A 23,077-nucleotide genomic window follows, 5' to 3' on the forward strand; every position below is an offset into this window, starting at 1 on the left:
TGCTATAGGATAGTGTTTATACATCTATAGGATGAGTGAACAGACATTTAGAATGTTAAATATATATGTACACCTCTGGCATAACCTTGATAAGTTACAGAAATGCCAGAGGGAGAATTAAAATGCCATTTCATAGATTAGCATTAAATACACTGTAAAAGCAATAGACATGATCCCTGCAGTAGAACTGTTCAACGCCTTGACTGCTCTGATGAATACATGAACCTACCTAGGTAATAAAATTCCTTGGAACAAAATGAGCAAGTTCACAAACGAACTGATGCAATTCACCAGGTACAAATGAGGTCACTGCACAGTGTTTATGTCCCTTTCCAGTGATGTGTTTCTGTCTGCAGTACTTGGTGAGAAGAGAACACCTCAGAGGAAGCTGAGTGAAGAATGCTTCGGCACCCACTTTCTGGGCACTTCTATGTAGCTATAACCAGTTATCTCATAATATAAAAGTATAATGAAAATTCCAACTCAGATAAACACAAGACTAATGCTTACGGTGTTAAATCTTAATAGAAATATCATTCCGCATGAATCATCCTGAACAGATGTTCTGAAATCTACATCGTAAAGTGATGTATTAAAAATCCATCCTAACATTCTCGCAGCCTATGAAACCTTTTCATAACTCCAGGAACAGTAGTATCAACCAAAAGATCTTACTTCAAATATTTAAAAAAATACATCAAAATGTATTTGTGATCTCACATTAGTCAAGAGCACCTGATATTACTACGAATGTTATCCTTGATAGTGGAGTTAAAAATTGCATAAATTTTGCTCGCCTAAGAAATGATTTGCAGAAATGCACTGAAAATTAGTCAATGAAGATTAACATATAATTATTCAATATATTTTATATCACAGCAATACCAAATATCATTTTTATAGTTTATAAAGTTTTAAGCTGTTCATCTGTTACTATTACTTTGTTTTATTAGTAATAAAATAGTGTAGTGAATAGTCTTCATATTCTATCACCTTTAGCATTTGTCTTTTGGATCTGAGTTATTGACACACCATTTTGATTGTATAGCTGTCCCATAATTAATGTAAGCCCTGATATAGGAAGATGGACAAACTTTGAAAGGCACTTGAATTTAAGATGGGCACATATTTGTACACCTAAACATTATGTTATATACCAAGACCCCAGTCTCAGAACAACAAAACATACAGACAAGGTGCTTAGAATTTTGTTTAAGAGAACATCTATTTGATAAGTTTTATTCTGTAAAATTGAGATTGGAATAAACTTTTGAAGTGACATCAGAAGTTTATAAGGCATAATTAATATAAGACAGCTTTGAGGATTTTTAGAATTTCAGTAAGATATGACTGTATTTCCCAAGCAGGCTTGCTTTTCATTAAAAAAACAAAACAAAACAAAACAAAACAACATATTGAAGGCTGCACAAATATCAGGCTGCATTCATAAAACCTGATCTATATTGTATTGACTAAATTCTTATCTTGGGATTCATTTTGCTTGAACCCACCTTCTACATTTTTCAGCGTACCCACACCTTTATTAGAGAATTATGATTTCCTTAAAACATTCAATGAAACTCAACATTTATTCTTAACCATGTTACGGTGATGACACTTGATCAGTATTCCCAACTTGGATTCTACTTTCAAAAAGAGCAAACTTGGAGATGACGAGGCACACATGAACAAAAAGCGATGTTCTTTCTGTTTTATCTTAATAGAACATATTTGAACATCATTGGGGCATTTGGTTAGCATCCAGGTAGAAGCCATGCTAATAGTTACTCTCCACACTTGTTACTTCTCAATGCTTATGCCGATCAGTTTTCTATATTTTGCCTTTTATTACCCTAATATCTCAGTTAATTTTCCTTTCTCTCCTGTTTCAGAATGATTCGTGGGGAAAACAATATTCCTACGCACTCTTCAAAGCTATGAGTCACATGCTGTGCATTGGTTACGGCGCCCAAGCCCCCGTCAGCATGTCTGACCTCTGGATTACCATGCTTAGCATGATTGTGGGCGCCACCTGCTATGCAATGTTTGTTGGCCATGCCACCGCTTTGATCCAGTCTTTGGACTCTTCACGGAGGCAGTATCAAGAGAAGGTATGTAGTTTCCTCTCTCATATCTTCAACTAACGTCTTCCTAAGAATTGAATTTTGTTCAAGCTAGCAAACCAATATTCCTCAATGAAAACTGCAAGGAGCTGAAATATTTAAACTCTATATATTTAAATATTAAATAATTAAGGAAATACAATCTTTTTGATATTTTCAAATATCATCATGATAATTTTCCAAGTACTTATTCTATTTCTGTTATAGCTCAGTTGGTAGCATGTTTCCTAGCATGTAGTGCTCTATCTTAAATCCCTGCATAGCATGTATCATGTATGGTGTAACTGACCTGTTATTCCAACATTTGAGAGGTGGCATCAGGGGATTGAGGAGTACAAGGTGTCACCCTTGGCTGAATAGTGGGTTTGAGGATGGGGAAGCCAACTATGGACTCCATTTTATGTCAGTTGGTCAACAACTCCTGAGAGTGAGGCCTGCCTTGGAGTGGTTGATATTTCCAAAAAGAACTGATTTTTTCCCCTCCCCCAGAAGTTATAAACGATTGTTCATTTTTTAACATTTACCCTGGTGGTTAGGTTTTCATTTGTTCATTCATTTATTCATTCATTCATTCACCTTTTAGAAACAAAACAAAATAAAAAATAATAAGATAAAACATAAACCATCACATTGAATTTGAGCAAGACAGACCAACAGAATGAAAAGAGCTCAAGCGAAGGTACAAGATTCAGATACTGCTCATTCCCACATGCAGGTATCCAGTAAAGCCACTAAACTGGAAGACACAATGTAAGTGCAGAGGGCCTAGTATAGACCTGTCAAGACCCTATGCATTCTGGTACTTTTTCCAGAACAGTAATACCTGGTTGACCTGAGGTCCCTTGGCTATCTACTCTAAGGTTTCTCATCACCCAGGCAGTGTTGGGTAAGGATTCCATCTCATGGTGTAGGCACTGAATCAAATCAATTATTAGATGATTACTCCTACAAGATTTGTGTCCCCAGTGCCTTAGCACACCTTGCTGGTAGTACACCATTGTAGATAACAGTTTTTTGACTGGCATGACAGTTATGTTGCTCTTTGGACAACATGCAGAGTATCTTCCTGTATCAAAGACTCTGGAATATAAGGGTTTTCACCATGGCACAGGACATTTCTGAAAACAATGCTTTAGTACATACAGACTAAGCATGAGTGAAGTCAGCTTAGATTCAATTTCAAACAGCTTCTTTCTAAAAACTACACATCATGTTAGTAGCTTGATTTACAGAAATCTTTGCCACTAGAGGAGAAAGGGAACAAGGATATGTGATTTTATGTGGAACAAAAAGCTACCATATCAATAGTATAATGAGCAAGTTGGTAATTTTTGATGAAATAATAAAAGGTAAACTATCAAAATGGCTTTAAAGTTGATTTTTAAGAATAAAAATAACAAAGTAATCCCAATTAAATTGTGAAGAAAGACTATTTAAAGATATTTGACTAAAATTCCTATATTATGCATAATTTGGGCTTATTTTATGGAACATAAGACTAAAACTTCATATTATGAAGTTTATTCTTACATCTTAATATTTCCCTTAATTGCTTTAAGAGAAAACATTGGCTTTTCATCATTTTTATCTGAATGTTGCTATATATTTTCATTTTTGTTAATGTAAATATACTATTTCTATATTATAAAAATGCATATATATTTAATGCTATAAATAATATCTGTGTAAATACATATTTTCTTAAAACAAAGAAATTTTCTATTTTTTAATTTTTTATTGGATGTTTTATGTATTTACATTTACATTTCCTTATTTCCTCCTAGTATATCCCTCTATCCCATACCCCCTTCCCCTGATTCTATGAGGGTGCTCCCTGTTCCACCCAACCCACTTCCACCTCATTGCCCTGGCATGCCCCTATACTGGGAATCAAGCCTTCATAGGACAAATGAGCTCTCCTCCTATTGATGCCAGACAATGTCATCCTCTGCTACATATGCAGCTGGAGTCATGGGTCCCTCCATGTGTAGTCTTTGGTTGGTTGATGAGTCCCTGGGATCTCTGGACTATCCTGTTGGTTGATATAGTTGTTATTCCTATGGGGTTGCAAACCCCTTCAGCTCCTTCAGTCCTTTCTCTAACTTTCAAGATTGCAGTATTAGCATAATGAAATTGTGTGTGTGTGTATGAGTGTGTGTGTGTGTGTGTGTGTGTGTGTGTGTATAGACATAGTCTCACTCTGTACTTCAAACTAGCCTTAAATTCACCACAAATATCCCTCTGTGGATCAAATTTTGTATAAAATTAAAAAGTGTTATATTGTCAAGAATATGGAACTAAAATATTAAATGGACCCTACGTGGGTATAGAACGATTTTGCTGCAGTGAGAATCCCCTTGGATGACAAGCAGACTGCAGAGACAACCTAGTCCTCAGAGTGGAAAGCTCAAGCTTATGGTTCCCATAATGGCTTAACCCTGCAAAGGACTTAGGCACTCCTGATCAGCCTCATCTCTCACGCTGTTTTCTGGCTTCCCCAAAAGTTTTTATGATTGAGTTTCATTACCACTTAGTTTTTCCAGGTATTTTTCACAAAATGCTTTTAAGGACTTCACAAAAAAGGAATCTCAATAACAGTAGAAATATTCTTTAAGAAGGTGGGGTACTGAGACATAGCTCAGTGTCACAGCACCTGTTCAGGCCGTTCCAAGCACTACGAGAAAAAAAACTGATAGATATTAGAATGTCAGAAAAAATACCATAAATGTGAAGGAGATTGGCAGTAGGTTTGATTATGTTAAATTATGTTAAATTTGCATATGTGCAAAGTACATGTATATGTCTACATGGATGTGCAGGTGTGATTGCCCATAATGTGGAGGCAAGTGTCTTCCTCTATGATTATCCACTTTATGTAACTGTTTAGGCTTTTCTAAGCTCATTCCAGCTTCAGAATTAGGGCACATAGACATATTTATTTATTTATTTATTTATTTATTTATTTATTTATGCCTAGAGCTTATGTTAGGTTTGCTTCCCAGTTAGCATTTATCTTATATTAAACCATCTATACTGTCCCATGTCTGCCATGTGACTGGTTACTGCTTCTCGGTTATTAAGTTTGATTTCCTCCAAGTCTTGATGGCAATATATTTCCATACTACTTCTTTCGCAGAGTTTCTCTCTGTCTGCCTTCTACTCTATAAACTTCTTATTTTAACCAATAGAAGGTGCCTTAAGCAATCAAGGAAGGACAGAGACACCTTCCCACATAATGCATACAAACGTTATCACTGCAACCTTATATTTTGAGGAATAGAACCCCCAAGTTTATCTTCACTCTGGCTTCCACTTTAGGAGGACAGGCACTCATTACAATGCCCAGATTTATGTGTGGGTGCATGGAATCTGACCTCAGCTCAGGTACTGAGCCATCTCTCCAACTCCATTTAATTTGTTTTAGAAGGAAGGCAGGCAGGCTAAACCCCTGACTCTGACAGTTTTCCTTGATAGAACAAGTTGTTTCTGGTGAGGGTGATCCATTATTCCTTTCTTATACAAATATTTTGGAGAAATCACATATTTAATAAAACCAGTACACAAATCGTTATTTCTCCCTCTTATAAGTAATTCAGAATATTTGGTTGTAAACTTCATGAGGTTGATGGACTATGTATGTAATTATCACAAAAAATCATTTATATTGGCGTTGTGAATAATATCACATTGAATAGCATATGTTCATTTCTTACTAAATATTATAAAATCATTTAAATTTTTAGCACTTCTTGGCATACTGCCTAAAATCTAAACCTAGACAATGCTAAAGAATAAAAAAGTAAAATGAAGAAATTTAGAAAAGAGGGTGTATGCATTTGAAATGCTAAGCTACCTATCTGGTAATGCTGTTCAAAACACATTAACACAAATGTATTTTTAGTGTAAAAATTTTCAGAGTTTTTTTAATATATTAATTCTAAGAAGGACATTACTTCTGTTTAGTTTTTCTCTCATATTATCTTTACTTTTGCAGCAAAATATATTGCCACCAAATAAGTCATTGCAGATGTACCATTTTTCTGAATAAACAATAAAATAGGCATAAATCACCGATACATACAAACAAAATAGTTCCTAAGAATACTGTAAAGAGCAAGATAGAAAACTATATCTTAGACAACAAAACAAAGAAGATTGCATTTTTCTCAAGTCACAATTTAGGGATTAAACCCAGAGATCAAGTGATATCAAATCATATTCTACACATATGAAACTAACAAACTTATATTTCAAGCTAGTGTGCTTAAAATGTCTAGAGGACCAATGAGCTTCATCTTCAGAAACATATTGTATGTCACATGGTTTTTATTATCAATTTCAAAACACATAATCTAGCATCCTACCAGGAAGGAAGAATTATTATCCTAATCAATGTTTTCTGTCTGTACAGACTATTTTGATACTGAAAAGGTCAAATATTTGATGAGCGGTATAACCAAATTCTTCCATAATTAATCACTATATTGGGCAAGACTAGATAATAGATAAGTGAGAATATTATAGGCGAGTGTGTCTGAAAATGAGCAATATTTACCTTGAAAACATCAGCTTTGCCAGTGTTAAATAGGCGCTTTGAGCTATGTCTTCTCACTTTTGAATAATAAATTTATGGGCTATTTTGACTCCACATAGCAGACCTAGGCTTCACATTGTTTCCCTTTAATTGCACTTGCTATGGCAGAGGCATTGGGGGTTATCTGTTGTATTAGATCTCCAGCAGATCTTTACATGCACATTTTACATTCTTGAATAGAAAACATTAGCACCATACAAAGCCTTTAAAGTACATGATACTTCAGAGAAGTTCAGCAATTCTTCCAGCAAAATAATAAAAGAGTTAGCTTACAAATATTAAAGGTGAAGAAACTCCAGCATAAGTGGATTATAAATTTTGTTCCAGGCCACAAAGCATTTTCTGCGTTAGAAGATAGTTATAATAAGTTTCATGTGTTTTCTACGGTAAATTCTTACAGGTTTTGAAGAAGTATAAATTCTTCTCTACCATTAACTGAACAGCTTGGAAATAATACCTATATTTATAAAACAAATAGAAGGATCTTGTATATTTTTCTATGAAAATATTGGTGAAAAATATTTAGTACTCTTATATTATCTAGAAATATCTCATGTTACTTTAAATGGATAAACGTGAATAGTTCTTATAGTCATATAATTAGAGCCTAGTTGCAGATTTTAAAGACAGTTTAAAATTTTTAAAACATGTACTTATGTTTTAAAATTAAAATATTTATTATTTCAGGAAACTAGTTTGAATTATAATTACTTCAAAGGAGAGCTAAAGACTGTGAGATATACCAAAGTTATCAGAACATGATTGTAATAACAAATTGGCAGAATATTTAAACTTAAATAGTAAATTACTTGCATACTTAGAAATATTATTGAATAGCTTTTTTATTTTTTAGTTTGTTGTTACAGTTGAAAGTGACATAATGGCACTGATCTCTGCCTCGCTTTCAATCTCTGAGAAATGTTTTATTCATGTCTGACAATAGAACATATTGTTTTTACTTGAGGACAGAAAGATCTTTGCTTGGTTTCTCTCATAGTCTAAGTTTCTATTAATTTTGAGGATTTCTCCTAGAAATTTTCCAAAAATAAATTTTACTTTCAAAAACATCAGCTTTTATAGGGCATATAGCTTATTAAAATACCTTAATAGAAACTGCTTCCATTTCAGTAAGTACTGATGTTATTGTTATTATTGAAATCACTACATGAAATAATATGAAGAAATAAAATAAGCTTTGCTCTCTGGAATAGCACTTTATGACTGTATAACGGTACTCCACTAGAATAAAACACTGTATGACTCAGGACGGTTCAAGACAGCTCTTAATAGTGACTGTGTTCCACAGCACTTTCATATTCCCTGCTGTTTCTCTGGAAATGGAAATGACATTTAATGGTATTCTAGTTTTAAATGGAGCTAAGGAACTAATCTTACTTTATGCAAGCAGCAGGCTACCTTACTCTCTTTTACCAGGAAATTGTCTAAATATAAAGATTAAAAAAATGCTTATGATGCATTGCTACTATGTTAGTCTGCTTTTTGTCACTGTAAGAAGCCCCTGAAGTTTTTAAATGTATACAAATAAAAAGTTATTTGGCTCATGGCTATTCTGGTTTTGGAAGTTCTGAATCTTCACAATCAAACCCTTTACTTTTAGGCCTTGGGTGAGATAGCAAATCAGTGTCACATGTGTAGTAAAGAAAATGAAGGCAAGGCAAAGATCTTCTAGCCAGGAAGCAAAGGAAAAAACATCAACATTCAACTACACACTTCCAGAGTAAGTCTATAAAGTGGCTAAAAAAACTCCTGCTAGGTCTCATGTCTTCAAGTTACTCCACCTCATTATACATTATATCTCCTTTTGTGGGGTGTGCAAGTTTCTAGTTATGTTACTTGTGGGGGAATTCAACACCCATGTTGTTACAGCCTATATATATATGTGTGTGTATATATATATATATATATATATATATATATATATATATATGTGTGTGTGTAAATATGTATACATATATCACTTTATGAGAAATGCATCATTACTTTGAATTAATTTTGGTATTAAAAATTTACTAATTTTTGTATCATCTTGCAAAACTTTAATCAAACCATTATCTTTGATGTCTTTAATATTATTTCAATAGAAATAGACAAAACCAAGATATATTATAAGGATTATTTTATATTTACTTTATAATTACTGTTTAATTAGTGACCTCAGGAAGTGAAAGTGTAGGGATATATCAGTGGGATGAACATACATTAGTGTAAAAGAGACATTTTGAGAAGGAGATAATGCTTCAGGTGAAAAGAATTATTCCGTTAAATGGGGGAGCAGGAGGAGAACCATGGAGTTTATTTTTAGCGTGGATGGATCCATGGTTAGAGGCACAGAGAACTGTCTCTTACACTTAATGTTTGAAGTGTATTTATCTTCCTCATGAGGGCTGGAGAATGTGTTCTAATGTTGCCTGGCTACAAACCCAGCTTCAGTCTCAGATGCAGTATACTTCCGGTCCAGAGTGAAAAGTTCACTTTCTAGCCATCGTCCTTCTTTATCCAGAAATGCCAAAAATGTTTGCCCTGCCTTATAAATTATTACAGGTAAGAGAAATACAGATCCCTGCCCCAAGAACAGGTAAATACCAAAAAATAATAAACCATACCAAATAGTAGGGTGGTGGTGGTGATAACGGAAAAGACTGTTCATTAAGAATTCAGAGAACTGACTTTATCCCTGACATTTACTAACTAGATGTAAAACCTGTGAAAATAAATTCACCACTCTGGGATTCCTCTCTTCATCTGTGAAATGAGAGGATTGGAAACAATTACCTCCATGGTGCCCTCAAGCTCTCAATGTCTCTTTTGCACTAAGTATCTGTTAATCTCATTGACATGATCCAAAAGACACTTAAAGTGTCTTCAGGGTCATCTTAATGCACATAATTCATTAATGTGTAGTACTGGCGGGGGCATAGTACAAAGAGCCCATGTCTCTTAGAATAATCTGACCATTTGTATTCTATATAAATGACCTTAATTACTTATGCCAAGAATTATTTCTCAAACGAAATACCATCTTTCTATACCTCTTGGGTGATTTTATTTCCAGCAGCTTTGGTTTTTAGAGCTGCAACTAATTGGCTGTGCCACTATGTGGCAACCAATCACACGACTACCTGATATTTCAAACACAGTCATAACTAAATTAAAATTCCCATGAGTCACAGGAATAGATGTCAACATGTAGTTACAAGGAGCGTTTGCATATTTTTGCCTCTTCAAATATGTAACATTTTTAATTGGTTTTTACCACGAACAACTGTGCTAACGGTTCAATTTTGCAAGCACTCTAATTACTAAGGTTATAAAGAATAGGTTGCAGGTGATTCTGCACGGAACTGGCCCCAAAAGTGATTGGAAAGTTACAGGAAAAATAAAGAAGGGAACAAAAAGAGATCAGGTCACAGAGGAGCTAAAGAAATGCCTGCAGCGGAGTGGAGAAACCATGGCAGTTCCTATTTAAGAGCATAGGGAATGAGAAATTAACTTAAAACATTCAGAAAGGCAACTCAAACCTGGGGATAATGCAGAAATACCTACTAGAGTTGGTCTAAAGAATGTTGATTCCAATAACAGAGATGAATCGTCCATGACAATTTGAATTATGCTCAATCAGCTTCATTTACTCTACCATGAAGACAAAGGTGTCTTGAGAGTAGAAATGCCCACTGTGGATTGCAGACCCCTCCAACTAGAACTTTCAGGGAACACAAAGAAATATTTTCATGTCTATTATACTTTAAAAGTATTACATATTTATCAGCACTTTTATCTCTTGTCTGTTGATCATCCTTAGCATATTACATATGCATCCAGGTTTGTGCCCTTGCAGTAAATTGTTTCAGATCCAAGCATTCATAACCCAGGAAACTGACATTCATTTAGCACTGCTATATGCCAGATCATATTTTATTCTTCAATACCTTCTCTGTAACTTGTCACACCACTTTATGAAATGAAAGAACAGAAGATAGAGAGAGTCAAGTTACTTCTTCAAGGCATGAAATAAAAGAAGAAAAGTGTGAAATTCGAATTTACATCTCTTTCTCCTAACATCTTCTCTTACACATCCTAAAGGTAGCCATGGGTAATGGGGTTATTCTCCACTCCTAGATAGACAGTAGTTCCTCAAATTTTGCCAATTTTTTAAAAGGGTTCCTGGCCAATACAGATTGGAGACTGGCAGCCAACCATTGGACTGAGGGACCTCAATGGAGGAAGGGGAAGGGCTAAAGGAACTGAAGGAGCCTTATCTGGCATCAAGGGGAGGGGCGACCCTTGGTTCTGTGAAGGCTTTATGCCCCAGTGTAGAGGAATGCTAGGGTAGTGAGGCAGGAGTGGCTAGGTGGGTGAGGGAGCACACTCATAGAAACAGGGTTAAGGGGGAGAAGAGATAGGGGATTTGCAGAGGAGAAATTGGGCAAGGGGATAACATTTGAAATGTAAATAAATTAAAAAAAAAAAGGTTCCAAAATCATTTTAAATGACCATATTGGTTCTTACTAACAATTAACAGAACAGCAGTCTCAAGTCTGTTGGAAGGAAGACAGAAACGTAACTCGAATGCGAATGAGAATGTGCGGAACTCAGCTGAGCTCTTAGATCCTTTGAAAGAAATCATACATCCCTCTGCTTTTATTGTAGGCTTTAACCCTTTTCTTTGAACTATGGCTGCCCACTTTTGCTTCTGCATGTTTGTGAAGGCTAACACTTCACAAAGCACACACACACACACTTTGAATTTTTTTCAGTGTTATAAATATTAAGCCTTCTATGAATCTGAAATGCAGTTTCCTGACCTCTGCGTGCCCACAGTAGCTCCCAGCTAGAGTCCCTACTTCTGCCTGGTGAAGTAGAACTGCCGGATTAGACACATAGTTTAATAATTTTCTGGTCCAGAGTAGGATTTGATATTTTCTTTAAGTCCTTGTCTGTCCCATTTTTCTTATATGCCAGACTCCTGAAGTCATTACCTTTACTCTTAGGCTGAGCTGAATAGTGAAGTCACCTAGAAATCTTTAAGAAATAATAATGGCAGTAGCAGCTGGTTTTCGTTGCCTGCCTCGCCACTGTGTAACAGTTAATACACACAAATATGAACACTGGACATAGCCTTCTGGACACAGCGAAGTTGCTTCTGACTTAAGCATTCGGGCATTTCTCGGGATCTTCATGAAGACACATATAAAACCATTCCTCTTATCCTCCAAGTAGTCAGAAGGCCAGATGCGCTTGGTAAGCTTTAAATCATTATAGTAATGTTGTCTTTACTATTATCACTGCCCAAGACAGCATTAAAAATAGATAGGTTTGAAAAGTGCCCATAATGCCCACCTCTGACTATACAGAGTATCGCATGACATCTGTATATAGTGCCTTCTTTCTTGCGTATTCAGTTTAGACATTTTTCTACATTATTATATCAGTAGATGCTAAACAACAAAAGCATCTCCAAATATATGTATTTATAGAAAGTCACTACAGTAAATAGCAATATTAATGTAGTTCACTTAACTGGACATTTTTACTGCACTCAGCATTTCTTTCTGTCTTTCAGATTGTATGTGCACAACACAGCTTTTATCTTAATATTTTTATGTGCTTTGCTTAGCCAACGGTACCATTGCACAATTCACAAGAAATTTGTTTCATCTCTGCTGTTGCTGACAAAACCAGAGTCTTATGAGACTGTATGGTTTCCAGTTTTGTGTTTTTATAGGATTCCTGTTTGTGCAAATATGTGTCTCTATGTCTACACGTGTTTTGGGTGTTTCTCTTTGACTCTTTTCTACTTTTTTTTGTTTTGTTTATTCCTGTTTGTTTTTGTTTTATCTTATTATTAATATTCAGCTATGTATTTGTTTTCAGAGGAGAGACAAAAAATGCATAGATTAGTAGATTTAGAAGGATGGGGTATTTGAAGGAGTTGAAAGAAGGCATACTGTAGCTGGAATATATCACATAATAATTTTTGTTTTCTATAGAAGAAAAATATAAAAGAAGTCCATAGAAGTAAATGAAAAGAGCAAAGACTTCTTATGCATGCACGATGTAAGAGGAGCCGGGAGGATAGGTGTGTGGGTGTACTTTATAGTGTCATGGTTGATCACATTTTAAGAGTCTTTCGGTTTTTTAGACAGTATGGGGACAGATCAACCACAGCCATTAAAGCAAAACAACACACACTCCTGTCTCTTGCAAACTAACAAAATAAAAAAGAATGAAACGAAGACATATCTGGGATTATAGTCAACATTAAACTGCTCAAGTGAAGTAATTTTTAAAAAACTCTGAACATCAAGAAATAGCTATGTAGATTGTACTATTTACAGATTTGACTGTACCTACAGCGTTTCTTATATATTCATTATATTTTAACAGGTCGGAAGAGCTATAAAGCAGTGTGTATACATGCTGTTTTCTAACCAGACCTGTAATGATGATACTGTGATACTGTGATACTATGGACTCACATTGGTTTTCTTTTGAAAGTCAAAATAAGGATGGGCAAGAACACAATTTTTTGAAACAGTGTCTTATTATGTAGCCCAGACCATGCTGTGCTAAAGATCTTTTATTAAAGGTATATGCCACCAGTCACAAAGAGCTGTATTATTATTTTTAAGGCAGAGTAATTAAAGTACATGATGAAACTTATTAACTTAAAAGTAATGTCCCAATATTTTGCCAATTCCAACTTTATTACCTCTTTTCAGAAAATTTTTAAACCATTTTAACATAACAACACTAATTTTTTTATAATTAGAGAAAAGAAGCAATTGAATTTTGTAACAACAGTGTATATACTAAAAAACTACTTTCATTATTTGACATTTTCTTCTTACAAGTCAAGTCACTTCCCATTCATACTTTGTTGTTACTTAATTATAGATATAATATGATACATGCTTTCTTACAATTCTGCCTGCCTTTTTCAAACCAAAATTCCACACTAAAAATGATGGATAAACAAATTCTGTATATAGGACATTTTCCAGACATTATTTTAAAGCTTTCATGTACTAATATATAAAAGAACACTTCATAGTGAGTATCTGAATGGAAATCCTGTTTCTGCAAACAAAAGGGCAAGTATCAACCTGGGAAGAGATCATTCTAGAAAAATACGCTAGATTTTTCCATTGCAATATTTCCTGCAAAGATTTGATCATCACACTATGTGGTAATACTTCTAGTTTATTTAGAACATAGGTACTTACTATTTACCATCAAAACAAGCTCAATATCTTCAGGCCTGAAAGGTATAATCTCCTGTAGACGATCCTGTGTATCGCTTTATATTTACACTAAAAGAAAATTAAAGTAAAGGTGACAAAAATGTCTGATTAAACTGAAAATGTGTTTACTTTATAATCATGCTTTTTAGATTTTTATTTTACATTGATTTTTTTTCCCTACCATTCCTATATCAGAAGGCAAAATCAGAAAACCATTGATTTCTTCTTTATATAAGTTACTCTGTGATGGCCATGTTGCTTAGCTTCTAAGTAACCAGAAATAATATCATAGAAATTAAAAAGTCCCCAGGTAGGAATAAATGACGATATGTCTTAAAAACAAAAAGTGCCTTGCTTCAAATCCTTTAGAAATAATACTTGACAAACTGGTTTGCAAAAAAATATAGTGTTTTCTACACAAAATTTCTTTCTTTCTTTTTAATGGCAGGATTTAATCAGATATTATGAATTCAGTGTTAACTTATTATTATTAAAATATTCATGATAATAAACAAGATAGATTGTTTATAAATTGAAGAGAGAAATTTAGATGAAGTAATCAATGAATTTAAATAAATTCCTTATGTGAAGCTCTTTTATGTGCTTATGAAAAAGTTTGTACACAAATTCAAATATCATATATTATGTTTTAAAATTATTGATACCATTTGCATTTATTAGGTTGAATAGCCAGAGTGTATTATGTACAGGTGGTTTGCCAAAGTCACAATTTATTAAAACAAATTTTAAAACTTTAAAAAGTTATATTTTAAAATATATCCATGGTATAATAAGCAGTGGTAACCAATAATAATAAGACACTAGCTCAAGTGCCAATCCATATTGGAAAAGAATTCTATCTCCCATGACCATTTTAACTGAGATGTGACAAGCATCACAATCCTCATCTCCATTTTTCAGTTGATATATCAAAGCATCGGCTCCGATCAGTGAATCTGGGAACTAAATATATAGAGACATTGGTGTGAATGCAGTGGTAAACACATCAGGCCACCCACTACTGACCTTTCACAAAACGTTTCAGGGGCTCTGAGCATAACTAAGACACAAATTAGCATTCTTCCTAAGTGTAGAGCAAATATATTGTACATGCCGCAGAGGATCAGCAATAATCCTTGGGGTAACGATATCTGAGAAGTGAGCTAAAGAATACCTTGGGCAGAAAAATACACAGTCAAAGAACTTTCGAGACGGCGAAACAGAAAAGCGCTGAGTAAGAATGTCTGAGTTCCTTTGTGGAAGAAACAATAATAAATGTACAAGGTGAAGCAGAAAGCCATGCTCATCAAAAAACCATGTAGACTCAAAGAGACTGAACTTGACCCTGAGAGCAACAAAAATCCATTAAAAGATCTTAAGGAAGACCAGAGATTCTCTGTCTTAATCGTAAAAATTAGCAAGCATATAACAGAGACTGCACTGTTAGCCATGAGTTTAGTGGAAAGATAAAGTGTTGTTGACTAAAAAGTAATACAGAAGATGCCGCTAGATAAAGGATCACTGAATCTTTGACATGTGTAAAGTAACATGATTTGGAGATGTGCTAAGAACTGAAATGAAGAAATATGTAATTCAAGGACCAGCTGTTTTGATGAGCATATCGTATTTTGCATGTGAAAGCAATTTGATGGTGGCTAGGGATCTGAGGTTATTGGTAGCTCACTTCACTAGCATTTTCAAGGTCCTAAATTCAATTCCAAGGATTACCAAAATTTAAGAAAACAAACGAAGAAAAAAAATAGTACTTTAAAAATCATTTGAAGACAGCAAAAATGTGACTTCGGTTGCTTGGTTTTGATTTTTGGTTGCTTGGTTGGTTGCCTTATTCTGTTTTTTTTTATTTGCAATCCTGAGTGTGTTGTATTTGTTACTCACTCTAATTCCTTCAGGTATCATTTTAGTTCCTCCATCCCCCACCTCCATGTGCACATGCAGAAGGAGCAGTATACTTACCATTGACATTTTCACTGCCCAGTGCCATCCACTTTCAATGACAGCTTGTTTTGCATTTCTCTCATTCAGCTTTGCCTGCAAAGGACAAGGTCGATAAAGACTCCCTGAGGCTAAATACAAGTGTCAAATCTACATTTTCTTAAAATTCCAAATTTAAAGAATATAGTCAGCCAGACCTTAGAATCTTTCTTAAATTCTATACATTAATGTACTTTAAGCTACTGTAAAGGAAGACAATTTGGGGATTAAAAATAATTCAAGGAATTTTAGGAAATGACTTAAAATTTAGAATGTATGGAAAATGCGGGGGGTGGAGTATAAAGAAATAGGGAACACAGAAGTGGTCAAAAAGAAACACATAGAGATGATACATATGTTAAATAAATGATAACTCTAGTCTAGTGTGGATGGTAAAACTTTGAGACTTTGTCTCAAAGATAAACCCTACAGAGATGTTGCAAAAGTAATGCAACAGTGACTGATGACTTCCATGTGTTTGTATGCATGTAGGTATGCATACGTGCACACACATGTATGTAATCTCCCCTTGCATAAGGTCCAGACATACACTCCTTGGTATATACCCACGAAGAATCACAGACAGCTTAAAATAGAGAATCTTGCATTTCCATGAGTATCATTACGCTATTCCCAATAGTCAAGTTAAGAAACAGCTCGGCTGGTCTTTAACACATGAATGGATAATGAAAACATGATATATTCACATTGTGGTTTTACTCACCCATAAAGAGGATTGAAATTGTATCCTTCATAGGAAACTGGTTTGAACTGAACATAATCGTATTAACTGAAATAGTTAGCCTCATAATAAAAACCAAACAAGTACCATATTTTCTTTCATCTGGAAGCTAGTTAAAAGAAGAACATGGAAGTAGAAAGGGGGGACTCTAAGTACGTGGAAGGAAAATGGAAGAGAGGGGTAAGGGAAAAGGGAAAAGGGTTGGGTTGAATATGATCTAAGTATCCCATATGCATGCATGCAAGTTCCCTAATAAAACATGTTGCTTTTTATAGCTAATGAATGTTGATGAGATGATTTATTCCTAGCTTAATAAATTTTATAAATAAAAGATTCATAACATTTATCCCACATAAACTTTCTTGTATGTGTCTTGGAGTGTTTGTTTTAGTGAAACCAACATAGATGTTGTAAGACTAACTGACAAGAAATTTCCTAAAGAAATTACAGTGGCTATCAAGATATAGAGACCAAAATTAGAGCTAAATGTGCAAATTATAACATGATTTAAAATTCAACATGCAAAAGTAGATACCAATATTATTGAGAATTCTGCTTGCCCTTGTGGCCAAGATTCACTTGTTTAAAACAAAAGACGCATTATGGATTTTGAATTTCAGTTCTGAGAATGGCATTATGATATTCATTCATAAACAATGAATTGGGTAGTAGAAATTGAGGAAATTTGAAACTTTTGATCTATAATTATAGTTCTGTAAGCAGTAAATGAATGTAAGGGTGCTATGTGGTTTTACAGAGGAGATTAAGGGAAGAATTAAACAGTATTATAATAATTATCAAGTGTAAAAGAAGATTTGAGATGTGGAACGTAGATAAATACTATTTTATGTCAACAAACCAATAAATAATGCCTGCAGTTAATCCACATAAGAAATAGAAACAACCATTGCAGAGTGATAGCTCCCAAATAACTCTAGAGATGGACAAAGACTGCTTGGTTTGAGGATGCATTATTACCTTGCACAATAAATACTCTTGATATCTTTTATATTTAATAATACACTTATATTACTCTTACATATTCTAATTTCACAACGATAAAAATTAAAGTAGAATACAATTTTAAATAGGAATTAAAGTAGCCCCTTTAATTCTAATGGGTGTCATTTTTATTAACATATGTTAAAGAAAAAAATTACACCTATGTTTTCCATAAATATTTTCATTTTTTATCTATCTATCTATCTATCTATCTATCTATCTATCTATCTATCTATTTTTGATTTTTTAAGACAGGGTTTCTCTGTATAGCCCTGACTGTCCTGGGACTCACTCAGTAGACCAGGCAGGCCTCGAACTCGGGAATCCGCCTGCCTCTGCCTCCCAAGTGCTGGGATTAAAGGCATGCGCCAACACGCCCGGCTTCCATAAATATTTTCTTGGTGTCTATTAAATGCACTGAATGATTTTCAAAAAAATGCTATATTGCTACAACTAAAACAAACATTAATAGCCTCATTTTTTGAACTTGTGATCCTGTATAAAATTTTTCACATTTTATTTATCTCCTCTAAATACCACTACATGTCTTCTTCAAAGAGTTATTTCTGTTGGCCAACCAACATGGCAACGATATTGTATGTATTTTGGGAAATCTTATGTGTGGGGGAAACAGAATAAAGTCAGCTCCTACTTCTCACAAGGGTTAGATGCTAACAGAGATGAATGCCTAATTTCTAAGCTCATGCCCACTGCCCTGCACCTCTTCTCTACATTCTCTACTTATTGGCCACTCTCTCCTTAAACTCTGGGTTCTGCTACCTACATTTTCGTGTTTTGCTTTTGTTTTGTTTGTATGCTCCTCTCAAACTTACATAGTTACTATCCATATCCTTAACTTGAACCTCTTCCCTGTCTGAACTGCTTTTAAAATGCCACTTCTGCTTCTTGCCAGCTTTCTCCTCAGTTGACACAACGTCTCCTGGTCTCTTAGTCATCGATGACGTGTGCATTTCCTTCTCTGAGTGCCTGACCTACATATAAGCATGGCCATGTGCCATCAGCCACTTAAACTGAGTTTTCCAAAAACTGAATTTATTTTTCCCCTGTTCTCACTCAGATATGCTTCCTATGTCCTAAGATAACCCAGTACTTGACATAGAGAAGTGACTCAAAACTTCAGTGTTTGTTAAGTTTAGAGCTGCTGTGTCCTGAATGCAGACTTCTCAGTCAGGAGATCTGGGTAGAGGCTACAAATACATCATCCTAAGAAGTTTCCAATTGCTAGTGGTGCTTGGTAATGTTTTAACAATTGATCTGGGATTGTGAAGACAGATCATTTGGTCTGAGCATATGCTCTGTAATTGATACTTGAGTTTGAATCCCTAGCTCTGATTTAACAAGCCAGGGATGTGATGTATGTAAGCCTAGCCTCATGGGACAAAGTCAAGTGAATACAGAGGGCCCACTGACAAGCAAGATGACCTAAAATGGCAAGCTCATTCAGAAAGAGACACTGCCTAAGGACTTCCAAGTTGCGAGCAATGGAGGTGGACACTGGCATAAATATTTGCACATTCTTATGCATACACACACACACACACACACACACACACATGCACACACACACTCGCATGTGCGCATGCATACACAAACAGACATATACATGCATGCACATACACTCATCCATTGGAACAGACTGTTTTTCAGATAAATCATTTCACAACTGTTAGATTAATAATTACTGGCCAAAATTAATTATTAAGTAATATACACTGTAAAATCAAATTAACTCCATATGAGTAAGCTGCAATTAATATCCATAGAGCTTTGGAACAATAAAATAACAAGGACTCATTCAAGTGACTATCTTCTTAAGATAATAATTTGAAGTAAACACACACACAAAGACTTTTAAGAGGAAATGTAACTATATTCAACCAAGACTTTTTTATAAAATAAAATAATTTATGTATAATGTTTTCTTTTAGTTAAGTGACAATTTTCCATTTCATGAATGGGCAAAGAGCAGATGTTGTCCTTACTCATGTAGATCTCACGTAAAGGTGGTCATTTTCTTTCTTCTTTTTTCTTTTTTTCTTTTCTTTTTCTTTTTTTTTTTTTTTTTTTTTTTTTTCTGAGACAGGGTTTCTCGGTATAGCCTTGGCTGTCTTGGAACTCACTCTGTAGATCAGGCTGGCCTTGAACTCAGAAATCTACCTGCCTCTGCCTCCCAAATGCTGGGATTAAAGGCATGTGCCACCACTGCCCGGCAGTAATTTTCTTTAGCAACTAAAGTAATATACTTTTTCATGCTGCATTTCACATTTCTGAGATACATGGCAAGGAGGAAGACAGGTAAAATGTCATATGCTTCATGGTTACAGTTTCAGTGTTCCAAGCAGTTGTGTACCAGTCCATTATGGAATCAAAGCAAAGATGACTAAAAAAAAAAATAAAAAAAAATGAAAGCATTGTTCGGCTAGCAGTGATCCCAATCTGTGGGGGCATACTAGTGTGGGAGAGTTATCATCTTAGAACCCAATCCTTTGGTTTTTTTTCTAGTGTGGGATATCTTCAGAACTTACCTAGCTGCAGACTATATCCCACAACAACTTGGTTTAAAATTTCAGGAAATAATAAAACAGGAGAAAGATAATGTCAACAAGTATCCTCAAAACAGGAGGCCCTCCATGGGCCCAGTTTTTGACAACTGGAGAATGCCGTCAGACTTAATCACCAAAGCGCCATCGCTTGGGGCTGTGTATGCATCTCTAGTAAAGAAGCTGGATCCATCCCATTAACAACAACCAAAACTAGACACTATTATGGAGGCCAACAAGAGCTTGCTGATGGGAGCCTGATATAACTGTCTCCTGAGAGTCTCTGCCAGTGCCTGACAAATACAGAAGTGGATGCTCACAGCCATCCACTGGACAGAGCACAGGGTCCCCAATGAAGGAGCTAGAGAAAGTACCCAAGGAGCTGAAGGGGTTTGAGGCCCATATGAGAAACAACAATATGAACTAGCCAGTACCCCTAGAGCTCTCTGGGACTAAACCACCAACTAAAGAAAACACATGGTGAGACTCGTAGCTCTAGGTGCATATGTAGCAGAGGATGGCCTAATCGGTCATCAATGAGGCCCTTGATCTTGTGAAGGTCATATGCCCCAGTATAGAGGAATGCCAGGGCCAGGACTAAGGAGTGGGTGGGTTGGTAAGCAGGAGGAGGGGGAGGTGATAGGGAGGGTTTGGAGGGAAAACTAGGACAGGGGATAACATTTGAAATGTAAATAAAGAAGATAGCTAATAAAAAAATATTTCTTGGGGGAAAAAAAGAAGCTAAAAGCAAGATTATCCCACACAATTCCAGACCCTAAACATCCTACTTCCTCTTCTTTTTGCCCAAGAACATTTCCAGAAATACAGACAGGTTCGAATCTAGCACCCTACATACATTGTGTTGAGCAAGATTCTGTAGTCACTGAAACTGTTGTGTATCACCATCATAGGGGCGGGGCTGAACAGAATGAATCTCAGATCCTTTGAAGGAGGCTACCAGAGCGTATAGATGTTCAAATTCTCCTTCAAAATTTAATGATTTTTTTTCTCAACCAATCACTGGAAATCAGTTATACACAAGGGAGGTGAAGACACACGAAATCAAAATGTTACATCGTGTAGCTTTAGAAGGAGAGAGGCAGGCATGCGAGATTTCAAGTTTCAAACACTTCAAATAGGCTCTTTTTTTTTTTTTAATAAAAAAAAAGAGAAATGGTATAGTTACTGAAAGAAGAAGTTTTTGTGACAAAGCAGTATTTCAGTTCAGGGTAATCATTTACAAAGTTGAATCTCTGGGTAACACATACAAGGGTTTTCTGTGATATATAGGAAAATGAAAAAAAAAATGTAGTGACTTGATGCTTAAAATGTATCAGCTAGTTGTATTTTCCATTAATCACCAATAGCAGGTACAGTAATTATGTACATGGAATAAAGAGACATAGACCTTTAGGCAGGACTCTGTTACCAGAGAAAAGATAGAAAATAGATCATTTGTGTTTTATTTAACCTAAACCTTTCTAATGAAGTGACCGTTCCTCATGTTGTGATAACCCCAACTGTAAAACTACCTTGTTGCTACCTCATAACTATAATTTTGCTACTGTGATAAATTGTACTATATATGACTGTTATGTAGTATATCTGATATGTAACCCCAAGGAGGTTATGACCTACTGATTGAGAACTACTGGTTGAATGAAAGAATCATTTCAGTAACATTACCCAAGGTAGAAACATGAAATTTGATTATATATTGGTTCTATCATCACTACAATAAAAATAATCCATTGCTTTTGAGCCAAGTATGGTGGCACATGCCTTCAAACCCAGCACTTATGAAACAGAAACAGGAAGATACCTGTTGAGTTTAAAGTAAGGCTAATCAAAGCCAGCCAGGACTGCAGTAACCCTGTCTCAACATACATATACTCTGTGTGTGTGTGCGTGTGTGTGTATGTGTATGTTCATGTGTGTATACATGTATATTGTTCGCAAAGTATAATATTTTTTAATCTCTTCATTAGGAACACCTAGAGAATTTATCCCAAAGTTTAATGTATATATGACCCAGTTTGACCTTTTTTTTTAAAGGTATGGTTTCAATACCTAGAATTCTCTTCCAACAGTTTCTCAGACGGATATCTATTTTTCTCATTTTACTCTTTTATGATCTGGTTTGTTATCTTAGCTGACTTTAGTATTTGCTTATATAAATATAAAAGTCTTATCAGAGGAGCCATCTCTAGAATTACACCTAAAGATGGACCTTTCCCAAAAGCCACTCCCTCCTCAGGTCTTATAGACAATCAAATTTAAATATTAGTTAAATAAAATTGAATATCTTAGTTACAAAAATTCTGGAGGACTAGCCTCATGCTGATACCCGCTTCCGCCCTGAATTGGAGCCGTCTCTTAACATCTTCTATCATTTAAGAATCTATCATCTTCAGAGAGCTGTCAAGTTCTTTGCCTCTGTATTCAAATTCTAACTAGATTCAGATATTAGTCAGAGGTTTAAGGTTAAAACCCTTCTGTGCTCGGACAAATACAAAGTGTCTCTTTCAAATGAAGAGCTAAGCAGTGTGTTGAATTCTTCTAGAACTCAAGTAATAGAGCATAGCACCCACCTTATCAGTTTTATTCTGGCCCCATCATTTCTGTTTCAGGGATGCATACCTAAATTAACACTGAGTTCCTGCCATGCCTTCTTCACATCCCATTCTCTTCAGGATATGGTCACCTATGTAGCATTCTTTAGACAGTGTGACACCTGTAAGTACCTTAGACCTCAGTGAACTTAATTGCTGCTATGACAAGGATTTATTCGTTTTTGTTAC

At 35.1% G+C, this 23,077-nt stretch overlaps 1 protein-coding gene across 1 annotated transcript in view; it reads left to right on the plus strand.

Annotated features, from left to right (window-relative positions):
- Hcn1 (hyperpolarization activated cyclic nucleotide gated potassium channel 1) overlaps positions 1 to 23,077 on the plus strand; it is a 356,122-nt gene that overhangs the window by 266,627 nt on the left and 66,418 nt on the right. The window contains exon 4 of the mRNA XM_021208583.2: positions 1,893 to 2,111. Within this exon, the coding sequence (XP_021064242.1) occupies positions 1,893 to 2,111 (219 nt within the window). The remainder of the gene's footprint in view (positions 1 to 1,892; positions 2,112 to 23,077) is intronic.

Source organism: Mus pahari, chromosome 11 (assembly GCF_900095145.1).
Source record: "Mus pahari chromosome 11, PAHARI_EIJ_v1.1, whole genome shotgun sequence".
Classification (NCBI taxonomy): Eukaryota; Metazoa; Chordata; class Mammalia; order Rodentia; family Muridae; genus Mus; species Mus pahari.